General features: G+C 37.2%; 1 protein-coding gene and 1 non-coding gene across 2 annotated transcripts in view; one reads left to right on the forward strand and one right to left on the reverse strand.

Moving 5' to 3' along the window:
- The window catches only part of DNAI4 (dynein axonemal intermediate chain 4), a 99,816-nt gene extending 81,262 nt beyond the window's left edge, over positions 1-18,554 (forward strand). Inside the window, 2 exon segments of the mRNA XM_081490763.1 lie at positions 3,752-3,908; positions 18,366-18,554. Coding sequence (XP_081346889.1) covers positions 3,752-3,908; positions 18,366-18,428 — 220 coding nt within the window. The 3' untranslated portion in view covers positions 18,429-18,554.
- Positions 4,603-4,731, reverse strand: LOC145508107 (small nucleolar RNA SNORA70). Its single transcript, XR_014055366.1, has one exon. It is a non-coding gene; the product is annotated as a small nucleolar RNA SNORA70 (small nucleolar RNA).
- Positions 18,555-18,899: the final 345 nt, after the last annotated feature.

Consider the following 18,899-nt stretch of genomic DNA (forward strand, 5'->3'; position numbering starts at 1 on the left):
ATGCATTTAATTAAAGTTTTTTTCTTTAAGTGTTAAATCAAAGTTATTAGAGGGCCATAGACCATCCTGTTTAATATGAAAGTTTATACAGTGCTGGAATTGTGTTTAATGATTCTACTTCTTTAATCATTATTTCAATAATTAGGAAATATTGTAGACCTTTAGGCAAATTATTAAGGAGGTGAAGCATGGAAATACATTCTTGTTTGAAATAAATGATATAAAATTCAATGAGTTTATTAATACTTGCAAATTTTTTCCTAGAGATTAATAGCTTAGTACTATAAAATTTTGTCACGACTCATTCTATAAAACTTTTTCACTCTCCTCTTTCACTTTCATCAAGAGGCTCTTTAGTTCTTCTTCGCTTTCTGCCATAAGGGTGGTATCATCCACATATCTGAGGTTATTGATATTTCTCCTGGCAATCTTGATTCCAGCTTGTGTTTCTTCCAGCCCAGTATTTCTCATAATGTACTCTGCATATAAGTTAAATAAGCAGGGTGACAATATACAGCCTTGCGGTACTCCTTTTCCTATCTGGAACCAGTCTGTTGTTCCATGTCCAGTTCTAACTGTTGCCTCCTGACCTGCATACAGGTTTCTCAACAGACAGGTCAGATGGTCTGGTATTCCCATCTCTTTCAGAATTTTCCACAGTTTATTGTGATCCACACAGTCAAAGGCTTTGACATAGTCAATAAAGCAGAAATAGATGTTTTTCTGGAACTCTCTTGCTTTTTCGATGATCCAGCAGATGTTGGCAATTTGATCTCTGGTTCCTCTGCCTTTTCTAAAGCCAGCTTGAACATCTGGAAGTTCATGGTTCACGTATTGCTGAAACCTGGCTTGGAGAATTTTGAGCATTACTGTACTAGTGTGTGAGATGAGTGCAATTGTGCGATAGTTTGAGCATTCTTTGCCATTGCCTTTCTTTGGGATTAGAATCAAAACTGACCATTTCCAGTCCTGTGGCCACTGCTGAGTTTTCCAGATTTGCTGGCATATTGAGTGCAGTACTTTCACAACATCATCTTTCAGGATTTGAAATAGCTCAACTGGAATTCCATCACCTCCACTAGCTTTTTTCGTAGTGATGCTTTCTAAGGCCCACTTGACTTCACATTCCAGGATGTCTGGCTCTAGGTGAATGATCACACCATCGTGATTATCTGGGTCGTGAAGATCTGTTTTGTACAGTTCTTCTGTGTATTCTTGCCACCTCTTCTTAATATCTTCTGCTTCTGTTAGGTCCATACCATTTCTGTCCTTTATTGAGCCCATCTTTGCATGAAATGTTCCCTTGGTATCTCTAATTTTCTTGAAGAAATCTCTAGTCTTTCCCATTCTGTTGTTTTCCTCTATTTCTTTGCATTGATCGCTGAGGAAGGCTTTCTTATCTCTCCTTGCTATTCTTTGGAACTCTGCATTCAAATGGCTATATCTTTCCTTTTCTCCTTTGCTTTTTGCTTCTCTTCTTTTCTCAGCTATTTGTAAGGCGTCCTCAGACAGCCATTTTGCTTTTTTGCATTTCTTTTCCATGGGGATGGTCTTGATCCCTGTCTCCTGTACAATGTCACAAACCTCTGTCCATAGCTCATCAGGCACTCTGTCTATCAGATCTAATCCCTTAAATCTATTTGTCACTTCCACTGTATAATCATAAGGGATTTGATTTAGGTCATACCTGAATGGTCTAGTGGTTTTCCCTACTTGCTTCAATTTAAGTCTGAATTGGCAATAAGGAATTCATGATCTGAGCCATCGTCAGCTCCCGGTCTTGTTTTTGCTGACTGTATAGAGCTTCTCCATCTTTGGCTGCAAAGAATATAATCAATCTGATTTTGGTGTTGACCATCTGGCGATGTCCATGTGTATAGTCTTCTTCTGTGTTGTTGGAAGAGGGTGTTTGCTATGACCAGTGCGTTCTCTTGGTAAAACTCTATTAGCCTTTGCCCTGATTCATTCTGTACTCCAAGACCAAATTTGCCTGTTACTCCAGGTGTTTCCTGACTTCCTACTTTTGCATTCCAGTCCCCTATAATGAAAAGGACTCATTCAGAAAACTAAGATCATGGCATCTGGTCCCATCACTTCATGGGAAATAGATGGGGAAACAATGTCAGACTTTATTTTTTTGGGCTCCAAAATCACTGCTGATGGTGATTGTAACCATGAAATTAAAAGATGCTTACTCCTTGGAAGGAAGGTTATGACCAACCTAGATAGCATATTGAAAAGCAGAGACGTTACTTTGCCAACAAAGGTCCGTCTAGTCAAGGCTACGGTTTTTCCAGTGGTCATGTATGAATGTGAGAGTTGGATGGTGAAGAAAGCTGAGTGCCGCAGAATTGATGCTTTTGAAGTGTGGTGTTGGAGAAGACTCCTGAGAGTCCCTTGGACTGCAAGAAGATCCAACCAGTTCATCCTAAATGAGATCAGTCCTGGGTGTTCATTGGAAGGTCTGATGTTGAAGCTGAAACTCCAATACTTTGGCCACCTCATGCGAAGAGTTGACTCATTGGAAAAGACCCTAATGCTGGGTAGGATTGGGGGCAGGAGGAGAAGGGGATGACAGAGGATGAGATGGTTGGATGGCATCACTGACTCAATGGACGTGAGTTTGGGTAAACTCTGGGAGTTGGTGATGGACAGGGAAGCCTGGCATGCTGTGATTCATGGGGTCACAAAGAGTTGAACACAACTGAGCAACTGAACTGAACTGAACTGATTCTATAAAACAATTTGAACCAAAAACTCAAGGAGTACAACACAAAGCAATTTATTTTTGAGTGTGAGATGACTAACGTAGAAAGTGGTTACTTAAAGGAGTGTCATCTCTGATTTTTTTTCCTAGTAAAATTCTAGTTCCCAGGCAAAATTTCTTCAGAAGAAGTATGCAAGTTACTGCTTCTTTTATAAGAATGTCAATGGATTGCTTTGGATGAGCAAGAGTAGAGAAGTTTCTTGTTTAGAGAACCTTGGAACAAGGTTCTAAATCTTGTTCAGATTCACTTATGGTCCAGGGATTCATTTGGATCAAAACATCCTTCCCTTAAAAGACATATATTATTTAAAAAGTTGTCCTAGGGATCCTCAGAGAAACTGAACCAATAAAATAGAGATGGAGAGAGGAAGGGAGAGAGAAAGAGAGAGAGACTTAAAAATATTGGCTCATGTGATTGTGGGGCCTGGCAATTCCCAAGTTTGCTTGACAGGCTAGCAATCTGGAATTTCCATCAGGGGAGTCCATGTTGCAGTCTTGAGTGCAAAGGCAATATAGAGGCAGAAATTTATTCTGCTTTGAGGACCTCAGTCTTTTCTTTTAAGGCTTTCAACAAATTAGATGAGGTCAACTCACTTTGTTGAGGATAATCTGCTTTATTCAAATTCTACTGATTTAAGTTAGTCATATCATACCTTCACAGCAATGTATAGACTGGTGTTTGACTAAACAACTGGAAACCACAGCCTAGCCAAGTTAATGCATAAAATTAATCATCACAGGAGTTTAAAGTATGAGTTCACATCTTAATTGTGAATACTTTAATTTATTTAGTTGAAATTAGTTTATTGAAAGAATGAAAACTTTGATTGAATAAAGGGTGAGAAGTGGTTATTTTGCTTTTGGAAACACATAAAGACGCTTTTGGTTTTTGTTACATGAAATCACAAATATCTTTTCTTAGTCTGTATGTAAAAAGAACATATTAACAATAACTAACTTTACAAATACAATGTTTCATTACAGTTTGGACCCTCTGATTGTCAATGTTGCTAACCCTGGAATCAAGTTCACAACTGTTCTTTTTGCTAAGCAAACAGATTGCCTTCTGGTGGGAGATAGCGATGGACAAGTTGCTGTATATGAATTAAAAAATATGCCCACTGCTTTGGACTCTAACAGGGTAAGACTTGAAAGTCAAAATCTTATGTCATTTTATGATTTTATTCAGCTGTAGTTTTGTGTCATACAAGAGATTTACATTTCTCAAATATCTGAAGTGTGGCACAGTGGAGAGATGTAAGTCCCAAGAGTGGCATGGTGCCTAGTAGGCTTATTTTATTTGAGCCTCACAGTCTTTATCTGTTAAATGAAAACATCATTCTTTATTTTTAAAAGTAAATAATGTTGTTGAGCCAAATAATTATAAATATTATATGAAATAATTTAAAGCTGTCCCTAGTTTATGGTTGTGACTGTTCTCTGCAAATATTCAAAGACTTTTACAAGATATAATATTTTTATTTATTTATTTTTGGCAGGGAAGTAGAATTTATGGGTAAGCATGAGTAAGGAGGGGCAGCGCCAAGGCTCTCATGAGTGCAGGGCCCATTTGTCAGAGGGCCACAATTAGGGATATATTTGACCCTACAGCCATCTAGGATGAGCCTCTTTTCTACCATCATGTTTTCAAATTCACCTGCATTAAACTTAGTAAATCCCCACTTCTTGGAGATGTGGATCGTCTGATGGCAAGGGAACTTGAACTTGGCTCTGAGGAGGGCCTCAATCACAGGCTTATTGTTCTGCTGCTAGGTGTGGATGGCCATTATGACTCTGGCCACTGCTCCCTGGGACTTTCCAAAGGCACCAACCATGCCTGTCTGGAGCCTAGACAGAACAGCATGCCAGTCATGAAGGTCCAGTAGAAAGAGTTGTCTGCTGTTTGCAGCCACTGCACACTGGGCCCCTGTGAGGAAGAGCACAGTTAGCCTAACTGGCTGCAAAAAGAAATAATATTTTTATTTTAAAATTTTTTTGGAAATAATATTTTTAGATGTTATCCAGTGTTCCTAAGGTTGCCATTTGTTTCTATTGGTTTGACATTATCCTCTTCCCTAACACTGATCTTCAGATATCAAAGCTTTGTTATAAAACTTTGATAAGTAAATCAGTATCACTAGATGCCCACTATTTTTAATATTATGTATATATTTTTTGCTTATTTTTTGTTTAAAAATCTTTTAAATCGAAGTAAAGTTGATTTATAGTGATAAATCACATAGTGATTTGGTCTTTTTATATATTATACTTAATTTAATGGAGAAGGCAATGGCACCCCACTCCAGTACTCTTGCCTGGAAAATCCCATGGACGGAGGAGCCTGGTGGGCTGCAGTCCATGGGGTCGCAAAGAGTCAGACACGACTGAGCAACTTCACTTTCACTTTTCTCTTTCATGCACTGGAGAAGGAAATGGCAACCCACTCCTAATTTAAAGTTATTATAAAATATTGGGTATATTCTCTGTGCTATATACATTATATCCTCGTATCTTATTTATTTTATACCTAGTAATTTGTACCTTGTAATCCCCTTTCCTTATCTTGCTACTCTCCCCTCTCCTCTCCCCACTGAGTTCAGTTCAGTTGCTCAGTCATGTCCGACTCTTTGCGACCCCATGAATTGCAGCACGCCAGGTCCCTCTGTCGTCACCAACTCCCGGAGTCCACCCAAACCCATGTCCATCGAGTCAGTGATGCCATCCAACCATCTCATCCTCTGTCGTCCCCTTCTCCTGCCCCCAATCCTACCCAGCATTAGGGTCTTTTCCAATGAGTCAACTCTTTGCATGAGGTGCCCAAAGTATTGGAGTTTCAGCTTCAACATCAGACCTTCCAATGAACACCCAGGATTGATCTCTTTTAGGATGGATTGATTGGATCTCCTTGCAGTCCAAGGGACTCTCAAGAGTCTTCTCCAACACCACAGTTCAAAAGCATCAATTCTTTGGCGCTCAGCTTTCTTCACCATCCAACTCTCGCATCCATACATGACCACTGGAAAAACCATAGCCTTGACTAGATGGACTTTTGTTGGCAAAGTAATGTCTCTGCTTTTCAATATGCTATCTAGGTTGGCCATAACCTTCCTTCCAAGGAGTAAGCATCTTTTAATTTCATGGCTGCAATCACCATCAGCAGTGATTTTGGAGCCCCAAAAAATAAAGTCTGACACTGTTTCCACTGTTTCCCCATCTATTTCCCATGAAGTGATGGGACCAGATGCCATGATCTTAGTTTTCTGAACGTTGAGCTTTAAGCCAACTTTTTATCTCTCCTCTTTCACTTTCATCAAGAGGCTCTTTAGTTCTTCTTCACTTTCTGCCATAAGGGTGGTGTCATCCGCATATCTGAAGTTATTGATATTTCTCCTGGAAATCTTGATTCCAGCTTGTGTTTCTTCCAGCCCAGCGTTTCTCATGATGTACTCTGCATATAAGTTAAATAAGCAGGGTGACAATATACAACCTTGACGTACTCCTTTTCCTATTTGGAACCAGTCTGTTGTTCCATGTCCAGTTCTAACTGTTGCTTCCTGATCTGCATACAGGTTTCTCAACAGACAGGTCAGATGGTCTGGTATTCCCATCTCTTTCAGAATTTTCCACAGTTTATTGTGATCCACACAGTCAAAGGCTTTGGCATAGTCAATAAAGCAGAAATAGATGTTTTTCTGGAACGCTTGCTTTTTCGATGATCCATCGGATATTGGCAATTTGATCTCTGGTTCCTCTGCCTTTTCTAAAACCAGCTTGAATATCTGGAAGCTCACGGTTCACGTATTGCTAAAGCCTGGCTTGGAGAATTTTGAGCATTACTTTACTAGTGTGTGAGATGAGTGCAATTGTGTGGTAGTTTGAGCATTCTTTGGCATTGCCTTTCTTTGGGATTGGAACGAAAACTGACCTTTTCCAGTCCTGTGGCCACTGCTGAGTTTTCCAGATTTGCTGGCATATTGAGTGCAGCACTTTCACAGCATCACCTTTGAGGATTTGAAATAGCTCAACTGGAATTCCATCACCTCCACTAGCTTTGTTCGTAGTGATGCTCTCCCCACTGGTAACCACTAATTTGTTCTCTGTATCTGTGAGTCTTGTTTCTATTTTGTTACATTCATTGTTTCATCTTGTTTTTTAGATTCTACATATATTTGAAAACAGACAGTATTTGTCTTTCTCTGACTTAGTGCCCTAAGCATAATACCCTCCAAATCCATCCATGTTGTTGCAAATGGCAGAATTTCATTTTCTTAAAATTTTTGAGTAATATTCCATTGTGCATATATATATGTATGTACATATACATATATATAGATGCCCATTATTTTCAAGATAGCTTTTCAGTTTTTTTCTGTTTATGTTTAGATTTCTAGTTTAAGGAATGATCTGGTAAATATTACCATGAATATATAAACATGTTAACAATATTAAAAATATACATGAATCAGTAAGGAAAAACACTAAGACTCCAATAGAAGGGTGAGTAAGGTCAGGAACAGTTCATTCACAAAATATGGCTGGTAAATATATTTTAAAATTTAACCTCATTAACAAAAAATATTTCATTAAGTTAAATGAAAAACATTCATTTAATAGAATTCTCATATATCAAATTAACAGAAATTCTTTGAATTGGACTACTTATTACTGACAAACATTTGGTAAGATAGGTCCTCTCTTATACTGACAGTTGAAATAAAATTTAGCGTAAGTTCTTTGGGAGCAATTTGGCAATCTGAACCAGAATTGTTGACTTTCGGATCTCTATCTTACAGAAATATTCATAAAGGCAATCTAAGAAATTATAGCATGTTTTATGATAGGATGAGCAAAAAAAAAAAGGAAAGAAAAAAATGAAAAGTAACCAATCTAAATATCCAACCAGAGGGAAATATGACTAGGCAAGTCAGATGTGCTGATTAGATTTGGATTACATGTAAGAGGTGGAGTTTTACCCCAGCCATATGGACTATAAATGTTAAACAAACAAGCAAACAGAAAATACTTACATACATACTAGCTTGCTTGGGACTTTGTACATGGTTTGATCCTCTATCCACTTCAAGTCTTGGCTGAAATGTGAATTTCTTAGTAAAGTCTTCCCTGGCCATCTTATTTAAAATTGCAGCCTCTACTCTCCCCCACACTCCCTATTCAGTACTCTTCCATGACTAATTTTCTTAATAACACTTATCTTTGTGTGTGTGTGTGTGTGTGTGCGCGCGTGCCCACGCGCGTGTGCTCCGTCACTTGGTAGTATCCTGTTCTTTGACACCCCAGGGACTGTAGACCACAAGGCTCCTCTGTCCATGGTATTTCCCAGGGAAGAATACTGGAGTTTTGATTGATTTATTTTGTTAATTGCCCATCTCCCACAGCTAGATTATAAGCTCTACATAAACATTGAATTTGTCTCTATTGTTCTGGGATATGTCCCTATGGCTTAGTATAGTGTCTGGCTTATAGTAATTATCAGTAAGTGTTTTTGAATAAATACACATTGAAAAACTAGAGAAAAAATCAACAGAAGCATTGTTTCTTAGAGGTAAGATCATAAGTGAATTTTAGTCTTATACTTATCTGTTTTACAAGTCATTACAGTACACCAAGTAATTGTTTAAATGCATTGGTCTCCTTACAAAATAGTTTTAGTGTGCTCTGAGGAATACATCTCTAATGCCTTATTTTCTCCATGATGTAAACTATTTTATTATTTTCATTTTCTCACACATTCATTGAGTACAAGATATTTTAACAGGATGGGGATATTTGTACTCATAGTGAAACTTGTTTAAGATATACAGCTCAACAGCCAAAAGAAATTAAGAGAGAATTCTATTCTTTATTTAAGTCTTTCAAAGAAACATTAAAATGAATCCAAATATATAGTTCATAGTATTCCTTTTGCTTCTTCCACCCATAGCTCTCAAATCCTAAATATAAACTCAAGGCCTGAGTCCATCCTTTTTTGTCTCTGTAATTCTTTCAATGCTAAGACTTGTCCACAAGCTCTGAATTGGGGCAGTGGGGAAGAGGGGCTTGAATTTTTTCAAAATTTTTATTAGTATGTGTTAAGGTAGTGGTTGGAGGGAAATCTGTAAGCATTAGCATGTTGATTCTTTCCATCACATATATTTTTATCTAGTACCTATCAAATGCTACAATAATTTGTCGATATAAATTATAATATTTTGTATACATGTCTTTTTACTAATTTGAGCTGTTTGAAACTTGTATATTCAAGTATCTAGCATAGCACTAGCACATAATAGACATTCAGCAAATGTTGAGTAGATGTGTGAATGAACAAACATACAGACAAAAGGCATATGGTTTCTAAGGAAGAAACAACATATGCTTAAGAAACATGATTGGGTCATAAAGAACAAGATAATAAACAAACTTCTATAGGTACATAGAGCAGGAAAATAGTTGACTTTTGAAAGGAGAATAGGAAGAAGAAAAAGAGAAAATAAGAATGCTTTGGGGAAGGCTTTCACACAGGAGACTGAATTTCAACAATGTTTTGGAGGATCACGATTTTTCCTGTAGCCAAGAGAATAGAATTGTTATTCCAGACTGAGAGAAAGGCTTGAACAAAAATATAGACTTGAAGAGGTCCCTGGCATGCTGCAGTCCATGAGATCCAAGGAGTTGGACAGGACTGAGCGACTGAACTGAACTGAACTGGCATTTTAAGGACATCATGAGTAGACTTTTTGACTGGTAAAGAGATCACTTGAGAAAATAGCAACAAAAGGACCAGTTAGGCCATTTAGGACCAGAAAATGTATGACTGCCAAGATGAGGAATTTGATCTTTATTATATAGATTACCAGGGCTTCCCTGATAGCTCAGTTGGTAAAGTATCTGCCTGCAATGTAGGGGACCCCGGTCCGATTCCAGTTCAATTCCTGGGTTGGAAAGATCCGCTGGAGGAGGGATAGGCTACCCATTCCAGTATTCTTGGGCTTTCCTTGTGGCTCAGCTGATAAAGAATTCGCCTGCAATGCCAGAGACCTGGATTCGATCCCTGGGTTGGGAAGATCCCCTGGAGAAGGGAAAGGCTACCCACTCCAGTATTCTGGCCTGGAGAATTCCATGAACTGTATAGTCCATGGGATGACAAAGAGTTGGACAGAACTGAGCAACTTTCACTTTCATACAGATTACTAAAAGCTATTTAAGGTTTACAATTCCAGAAGTGACAAAGGGGGAAAAATTAAATCCCCATCTCACATTTTGTGTGATAGTGTATGGCAAATGGATTGAAGACTATGGGGGAAAATAACAAACTCCTAGAAGAAAATGTAGGATAATGTGTTAATAATTTAAACTCAGGATAGATTTTTAAAAAATGACCACCCCCAAATCTCCTAATTTTTTTCAAATTTCTTCCTTTTCGTTACTTGTAAAATATGTATAATACTGGCACTAGAATCAAAGGTTGTTAGAAAGAATGAAAACATTTCAGTCTGGAAGGTGAGAATGGTAAAAAAAAAAAAAGGAAAGGATGGCCTTTTAGGTACCCTGATGTTTGTAATTCAATTTTAAGTTGTTTTAATATCTGTAAGGCAGACTTGTTCCATCCAATTTCCTAAACATTTGATAAAGTCTGCTACATTGAAAAAAAAAAAAGAGTGAGTTAGTTTGTACAAAATGGTTAGAACAGTTACTAGCACATAGTAAATTCTCCATAAATCTCCAAAGTTGTTTGTATGATTATTTTGTCAAAATTCATAGTTTCTGTCCAGATTTCATATTCCAAGTTAAAAACAACAGATTGGAAGAAGAAATTTCCAAGATATATGAAAGACATTTAATATCCAGCATAGGTAAAAACTCCTACAAAACAATAAGAACGACTCAATTTTGTAAATGCGCAGCGTATAAAATATTAACTCAGAGTCAGTTCAGTTCAGTTCAGTCACTCAGTCGTGTCTGATTCTTTGCAACCCCAAAATTCGCAGCAGGCCAGGCCTCCCTGTCCATCACCAACTCCTGGAGTTTACCCAAACTCATGTCCATTGAGTCGGTGATGCCATCCAGCCACCTCATCCTCTGTCGTCCCCTTCTCCTCCTGCCCCCGATTCTTCCCAGCCCAGCGTCTTTTCCAGTGAGTCAATTCTTCGCATGAGGTGGCCAAAGTATTGGAGTTTCAGCTTCAACATCAGTCCTTCCAATGAATACCCAGGACTGATCTCCTTTAGGATGGACTGGCTGGATCTCCTTGCAGTCCAAGGGACTCTCAAGAGTCTTCTCCAACACCACAGTTCAAAAGCATCAGTTCTTCAGTGCTCAGCTTTCTTCACCGTCCAACTCTCACATCCATACATGACTAATGGAAAAACCATAGCCTTGACTAGATGGACATTTGTTGGCAAAGTAATGTCTCTGCTTTTTAATATGCTATCTAGGTTGGTCATAACTTTCCTTCCAAGGAGTAAGCGTCTTTTAATTTCATGGCTGCAATCACCATCAGCAGCGATTTTGGAGCCCCAAAAAATAAAGTCTGACACGGTTTCCACTGTTTCCCCATCTATTTCCCATGAAGTGATGGGACCAGATGCCATGATCTTAGTTTTCTGAATGTTGAGCTTTAAGCCAACTTTTTCACTCTCCTCTCTCACATTCATCAAGAGGCTTTTTAGTTCCTCTTCACTTTCTGCTATAAGAGTGGTGTCATCTGCAAATCTGAGGTTATTGATATTTCTCCTGGCAATCTTGATTCCAGCTTGTGCTTCTTCCAGCCCAGCGTTTCTCATGATGTACTCTGCATATAAGTGAAATAAGCAGGGTGACAATATACAGCCTTGACATACTCCTTTTCCTATTTGGAACTAGTCTGTTGTTCCATTTCTAGTTCTAACTGTTGCTTCCTGACCTGCATACAGGTTTCTCAAGAGACAGGTCAGACGGTCTGGTATTCCCATCTCTTTCAGAATTTTCCACAGTTTATTGTGATCCACACAGTCAAAGGCTTTGGCATAAGTCAATAAAGCAAAAGTAGATGTTTTTCTGGAACTCTCTTGCTTTTTCGATGATCCAGCAGATGTTGGCAATTTGATCTCTGGTTCCTCTGCCTTTTCTTAAACCAGCTTGAACATCTGGAAGTTCACGGTTCACGTATTGCTGAAGCCTGGCTTGGAGAATTTTAAACATTACTTTACTAGTGTTTGAGATGAATGCCGTTGTGCAGTAGTTTGAACATTCTTTGGCATTGCCTTTCTTTGGAATTGGGATGAAAACTGACCTTTTCCAGTCCTGTGTCCACTGCTGAGTTTTCCAAATTTGCTGGCATATTGAGTGCAGTACTTTTGCAGCATCATCTTTGAGGATTTGAAATAGCTCAACTGGAATTCCATCACCTCCACTAGCTTTGTTCGTAGTGATGCTTTCTAACGCCCACTTGACTTCACATTCCAGGATGTCTGGCTCTAGGTGAGTGATCACACCATCGTGATTATCTGGGTTGTGAAGATCTTTTTTGTACAGTTCTTCTGTGTATTCTTGCCACCTCTTCTTAATATCTTCTGCTTCTGTTAGGTCCATACCATTTCTGTCCTTTATTGAGCCCATCTTTGCATGAAATGTTCCCTTGGTATCTCTAATTTTCTTGAAGAGATTTCTAGTCTTTCCCATTCTATTGTTTTCCTCTATTTCTTTGCATTGATCACTGAGGAAGGCTTTCTTATCTCTCCTTGCTATTCTTTGGAACTCTGAATTCAAATGCGAATATCTTTCCTTTTCTCCTTTGCTTTTTGCTTCTCTTCTTTTCTCAGCTATTTGTAAGGCGTCCTCAGACAGCCATTTTGCTTTTTTGCATTTCTTTTCCATGGGGATAGTCTTGATCCCTGTCTCCTGTACAATGTCACGAAACTCCGTCCATAGTTCATTAGGCACTCTGTCTATCAGGTCTAGACCCTTAAATCTATTTCTCACTTCCACTGTATAATCATAGGGGATTTGATTTAGGTCATACCTGAATGGTCTAGTGGTTTTCCCTACTTTCTTCAATTTAAGTCTGAATTTGGCAATAAGAAGTTCATGATCTGAGCCACAGTCAACTCCTGGTCTTGTTTTTGCTGACTGTATAGAACTTCTCCATCTTTGGCTGCAAAAATATAATCAATCTGATTTTGGTGTTGACCATCTGGTGATGTCCATGTGTAGAGTCTTCTTCTGTGTTGTTGGAATAGGGTGTTTGCTATGACCAGTGCATTCTCTTGGCAAAACTCTATTAGCCTTTGCCCTGCTTCATTCTGTACTCCAAGGCCAAATTGGCCTATTACTCCAGGTATTTCTTGACTTCCTACTTTTGCATTCCAGTCCCCTATAATGAAAAGGACATATTTTTGGGGTGTTAGTTCTAGAAGGTCTTGTAGGTCTTTACAGAACCGTTCAACTTCAGCTTCTTCAGCGTTACTGGTTGAGACATAGGCTTAGATTACTGTGATATTGAATGGTTTGCCTTGGAAATGAACAGAGATCATTTTGTTGTTTGTGAGATTGCATCCAAGTACTGCATTTCGGACTCTTTTGTTGACCATGATGACTACTCCATTTCTTCTAAGGGATTCCTGTCCACAGTAGTAGATATAATGGGTCATCTGAGTTAAATTCACCCATTCCAGCCCATTTTAGTTCACTGATTCCTGGAATGTCGACATTCACTCTTGCCATCTCCTGTTTGACCACTTCCAATTTGCCTTGATTCATGGACCTAACTCAGAGTAGAGGAAGCTAAATTATCAAATACACTTGTAAAGCAACATTCATTCTCATGAATAATGAGGAAAGATGCAATTAAATTTTACAAGATACCAGTTCATATTGATCAGATTTACCAAAATTAAAATATTAGTTAATATTAAGCGTTAGCAGAGTTGTAGGAAACTAGGAATTCTTATGCAGAGATCATGGGAATATGAATTAGCATGACCTCTTTGGAGAGCAATTTAATAAAACTGAAATTTCAGATATCATGTAAGCCAGTGATACCATGAGATTCTCTTGCATATATGTACTAAGGGATATATATAAGGTAGCAATATGAGTTGTTTTAAAATGTTTCTTTTAGACAGAGATGTTAACTCAGTTCCAGTTCACTTAAAACATTCACATTACAAAATTAAAAAAAAAACTTAGTCTTAGTTCACCTTAAACTCTTAGATTATATATTTTATTATTCTAAGTCTAGGAAACTTTAATAAATACTTTTAAGTGAGTTTTTGTAACAATTAAATTTCTTTGAATCTTTTTAATTATGTTTATAAATTTAATACATTGGGTTTTAAATACTTCAATTCTCTTAGGGCAAACAAACCTCAGATACTTAAGGAATTCCTATTAGCTTAATAAGTTTAAAATACTGAATATGCTGAATCTTAAATTTTCCTAAATGTTCCAATGCTTTCTACAAATTAATAATATTGCAATCTATGACTACAAGTCTAAATCAATTACCTAATTACATTATAGGTAATTTTCATTGAAATCATAAACTTATTTGTTAGGTAATCAAATATGACAAATTCTTTTATATATAATGAATATTTAAAATACCAAGCATGTACAAATGCTTTAATACAAAAAGACTATAATCACCTGTTTGATTTGCTGCATTATTTCTATACTCAGTTTTTATTCTTCTCAGGGCAAACATGTTTTCCCAATAAAGAAATGAGTGAAACATCCCAAGTAGTTTAGAGATTATTTTCTCAACTAACCTAGATGCATATTGATAGTAGATGTTTAAGGGCATTTTCCCCACTACCTTGGCTGCCAGGCTGAGCCCTATTTTAGTTGTTTTGTCAACATCCTCCACATGGAGGCATCTCAAAACCCATCCTCTTCAAGTCTGGTTACATATTACCTGCATATCACATATTTTCTTGGAAGTCTGCAACTCTGAATGTGTTGCTACATCTTGATTCATTTTAGTTCATTTATTGACTGTGTCATTAATTCTAAATTACAGCAGTTTTCCTATCTTGTAGAACTGTAATTGTTCTAGATGTTTAAATGACATCTGTTTGGATTCTGTACATCTCCTAGGGCTTTGTTTAATTTGTTGGTAGTAGTATGAAAGACGTGCTAATGAGAAAAGAACACTCATAACAGCCTTGTTTCTATATTGATAAATTGGAAATAATCTAAATGATCATCAGTGGGAGATTGGATAAATAAAATATGGCATAATCACATAAATGACTACAATACAGAAGTTTGATATATATTTCAATATGTCAATTTGACAAATTTTGAACAAATCTTAAAAAACATAGTGTTGCATGACAAAAGCAAATTGTCGGAAGGTAAATACAATATGTTATGATTTATGTAATATTATTTAGACAACACAACTCAAAATTATGTCCTTGTTATATTTATTGTTAGTAAAAGAAAAGAATATAGATTAGAAAGTCGAAGAAAATTTTCGTTTTTGTGTTTTGATTTGAATCAGTTAGAGACATCTTTTATTTTGAGCAATATCCTCTGTAAGCAGAAGGCTAAGCTCAGAGAGTCTGAATGTTTTAAAAAAACAAGTGTGTGTGTGTGTGTGTGTGTGTGGGTGTGTGTGCCAGGGGGAGGGGAGTGTATGTGAATGATTTCAATGCTGGTGAGCAAAAGTTTTCTTTTAACAAATATATTTCATACATTAGTAAATAAATACAGTTTCCTAATACAAATAAGTTTTTCATTCTTTTTGGCCATTGAATTTTAAAGGTTCAGGGGGTTATATTTCTGAGAGATTAAACAAAAAGCATTAATCAGATTTTATGTTAATTACAACTGACCACAAGCTTAACTGGTACACTTCCTCCTTAGCTTTTCAGTGAAGAATTGCAATCATAATAGTAATTTAAAGTCTCAAAGTAATTTTAATGTCAAACCATTATTTCCCATAAAGATGTCTTACCATGTAACATTATAACCTACAATTTCTCTGTTAATTTTAACCAAGCGTTAATCAAAATTTTCAAGTCATATGATTTCACCATACAGGAAATATGTACACCAAATTTATGATAAAGGTTGCCTCTGGAAATGGAAGGTGAGGGGAGAATAGAATTGGACAGGGGTATAAAGAGAACTTCATCAGTAAAGTTTTATTTATTTTACTAAAAAACATTCAAAGCAAAGATGACATATGCTGATTTAGGGTAAATATGTAGTTCACAAAGGCAAAGTAGCAGACAGCCCATGCATCGAGTGTACTGGAACAGGGTTCATTGAGAAAAACCCATGGAGAAAGGATCAACAGCAACTTTAGGACCACAACACCTGCTCATCTTCTCATTGCCCATCACTTTCTGTGGCCTTTCACAGAAGGAGAAAGGGCTGTGGAGGTTTTAAGTGACATAATTTCTGAAATTCTGGACCCTCCCAATGTGACCAAGGGTCAGAATATCATAGTGATAGGACATGGTGGGACATTGGCTCCTAGCCCTATCCTACCGACTCAGGGCTCATGTTTATGGTGGTGCATCAGCCTGGTGCCTGACATGAACAGGAGGTTGGGGTCCAAACCTTGCAGTTACAAGTTTATGATGTAGCTGAATGTTGACAGGACTTACCACCACATTAGCATTTATTGTTGTTTGAAGCACCAGCTCCTCTCTTGGTGCACTGGGGCTTGGTTGCTGGGGGCCTAAGTCTTGCATTGAACAGAATTATGGCTTAAGCACTTGGCAGAAGCCAATTTCAGTGGCATGAACCAACTCCTTTTCTGGAGGCAGCCTGTAGAGAATCACTCCAAAATACTGTTTCTACTCTTATGTTTCAGTATACTAATGCTTGCATCTTTTCTTCCATACTTTTGAATGTACATTTTTTTCCCCAAATTAAGAGAAAAACAAAGAGAAGTGAAATCTTCAGAAATGCAAACACATTCACATACATACACGTTACATACACACACGTGTGTATGTATGTACATACGTATATGTGTGTGTGTGTATATATATATATATATATATATATAAATTAATGCTGAGAGACATTGAAGGCAGAAAAGATAGACCGTTCATTCAATAAATATTTACTGATCATGTGTTATGTGACAGGGTCTGTTTTAGGCACTAAAATAAAACTATGAACAAGCTATAGTAATGATCTACTAATCTGCCCAAGTGAGAGACTGAACTAGATCTAGATAGGTTTGAGCCTCCCTCCCACCCCCCATGTTACCCCTCACAGAGCCCCAAGCTGAGCTCCCTGTTTTATACAGCAGCTTTCCACTAGCTATCTATTTTATACATGATACTGTATATATAGTGTGATTGTCAAGTGTATGAAAGTCGCTCAGTCATGTCAACTCTTTGCGACCGCATGGACTATACAGTCCATAGAATTCTCCAGGCCAAAATACTGGAGTGGGTAGCCTTTCCCTTCTCCAGGGGACCTTCCCAACCCAGGGATCGAACCAGGTCTCCCTCATTGCAGGCGGATTCTTTGCCAGCTGAGCCACAATGGTATGTATATATTGTGGACTTCCCTTGTGGCTCAATGGTAAAGAACTTGCCTGCCAATTCAAGAGATATGAGACGTGGGTTCTATCCTTGGGTTGAGAAGATCCCCTGGAGGAGGGCATGACAGCCCACTCCAGTATTCTTGCCTGGATAATCCCATGGACAGAGGAACCTGGAAGGCTACAGTCCATGGGATCACAAGGAGTCAGACACTACTGAAGTGGCTTAGTATGCAGGCTTGCACAGCATGCATGCATTGTATATATATCAGTGCTACTCTCTCAGTTTGTCCCACCCTCTCCATTTTACCAATTAATTTGGTGTGTCAGAGCTTAAAAGGATAGGGAGGTGCCGAAGAAAGTATAGTATAAGCTGAAAGATAGGAACTGATTTACATAACATCATCTACGGTGTTTATAACTCTTTGCAGTTTATTATACACCTTCAACTACATTAGCTCAGTCATCTCTTACAACAATCTTTCGAACTGGATGTTAATATTTTCATTATGCATTTAAAGAAACTAAGATTCTCAGATATCAGTGATTTCCTCAAAATCAACTTTTCTATGTGATAGAGAAAATCCTACCCTTCTGCTTCCAATTCCCATCTTTTTGCTGTGTCTTTCCTGAAAACTCACCTCCCGTCTTTGGTTTCATTTACCCCTTTGATACAAAGATCATTATTATTAATGAAATACCAATCCACACAGAAATTCAGACGTTTTACTCTCTCTAATGGAACACTACAGATCAACAAAGAGCTTAAGATAGCATTAAGACTAAAAGTGATTTTATGGATGAAAAAACTGAGGATTAAACATTAAAGCTAAACAGGAGCTGCCAAAATTGTCCGTTTACTGAATCCTTATAAAATTGTTTATCAACTTCATTAAGAGAGCCTCTCAAAGGAAAGAGCAAATTCATACTAGGAAGTAAATGTTATTATTTAAACTTAACTTGGTTTGTTTCCTTTTATAGTCCTATTGGATGCCCTTTATATGTGTATCACTAGCTTATAAATTTTAAATGGCATTTTAAACACTACTTTATCTCTTAATTTGTATTTTATTGCATTTTAATTGTATAACTTTTTTTTCTTTTCAGGGAGATGTAATAGTGACTTTGCTTGGGCCCAAATCAAGTCAAAGCATAATTCATCATCAGTAGTAGAACAATGTTTAATAACCAATAGTCTGGTTTGTATGAAGTAAGCTGGGATTTTGATTATAGAAAACAATACTTGATGTATAACTTCTATCTAAATTTAATATAAATTTATGAACTTTTACTTCAGATAAATGTGATTAACTTTATTATTTGAGCTAACTGTAAAAGTTTCATTGTATTTTTCTTAATTTTTGAAATTTATTTCTATTCTTTTTCTTCGTCATATTCCAAGTACATTATAAGTACAAGTATATACTTATAAAATATCCAAATAGGTTAGAAATTGTTATTCCTTTAGAAGCAAAGCTTGTAAAGTATTAGGATTACTTAAAACAGAATCTTTATTAAGACAAAAGGTCCGTACACTTTTAAATTTCTGCTTTCCAAGCTCTGTTTTCCAGTGTTTATAAATTATGCAGCTGTTAGCATTATGAAATGCTACAGTTAGAACTGGACATAGAACAACAGATT

This window comes from Giraffa tippelskirchi, chromosome 5 (assembly GCF_054371585.1).
Source record: "Giraffa tippelskirchi isolate mGirTip1 chromosome 5, T2T-mGirTip1v1.2.pri, whole genome shotgun sequence".
NCBI lineage: Eukaryota > Metazoa > Chordata > Mammalia > Artiodactyla > Giraffidae > Giraffa > Giraffa tippelskirchi.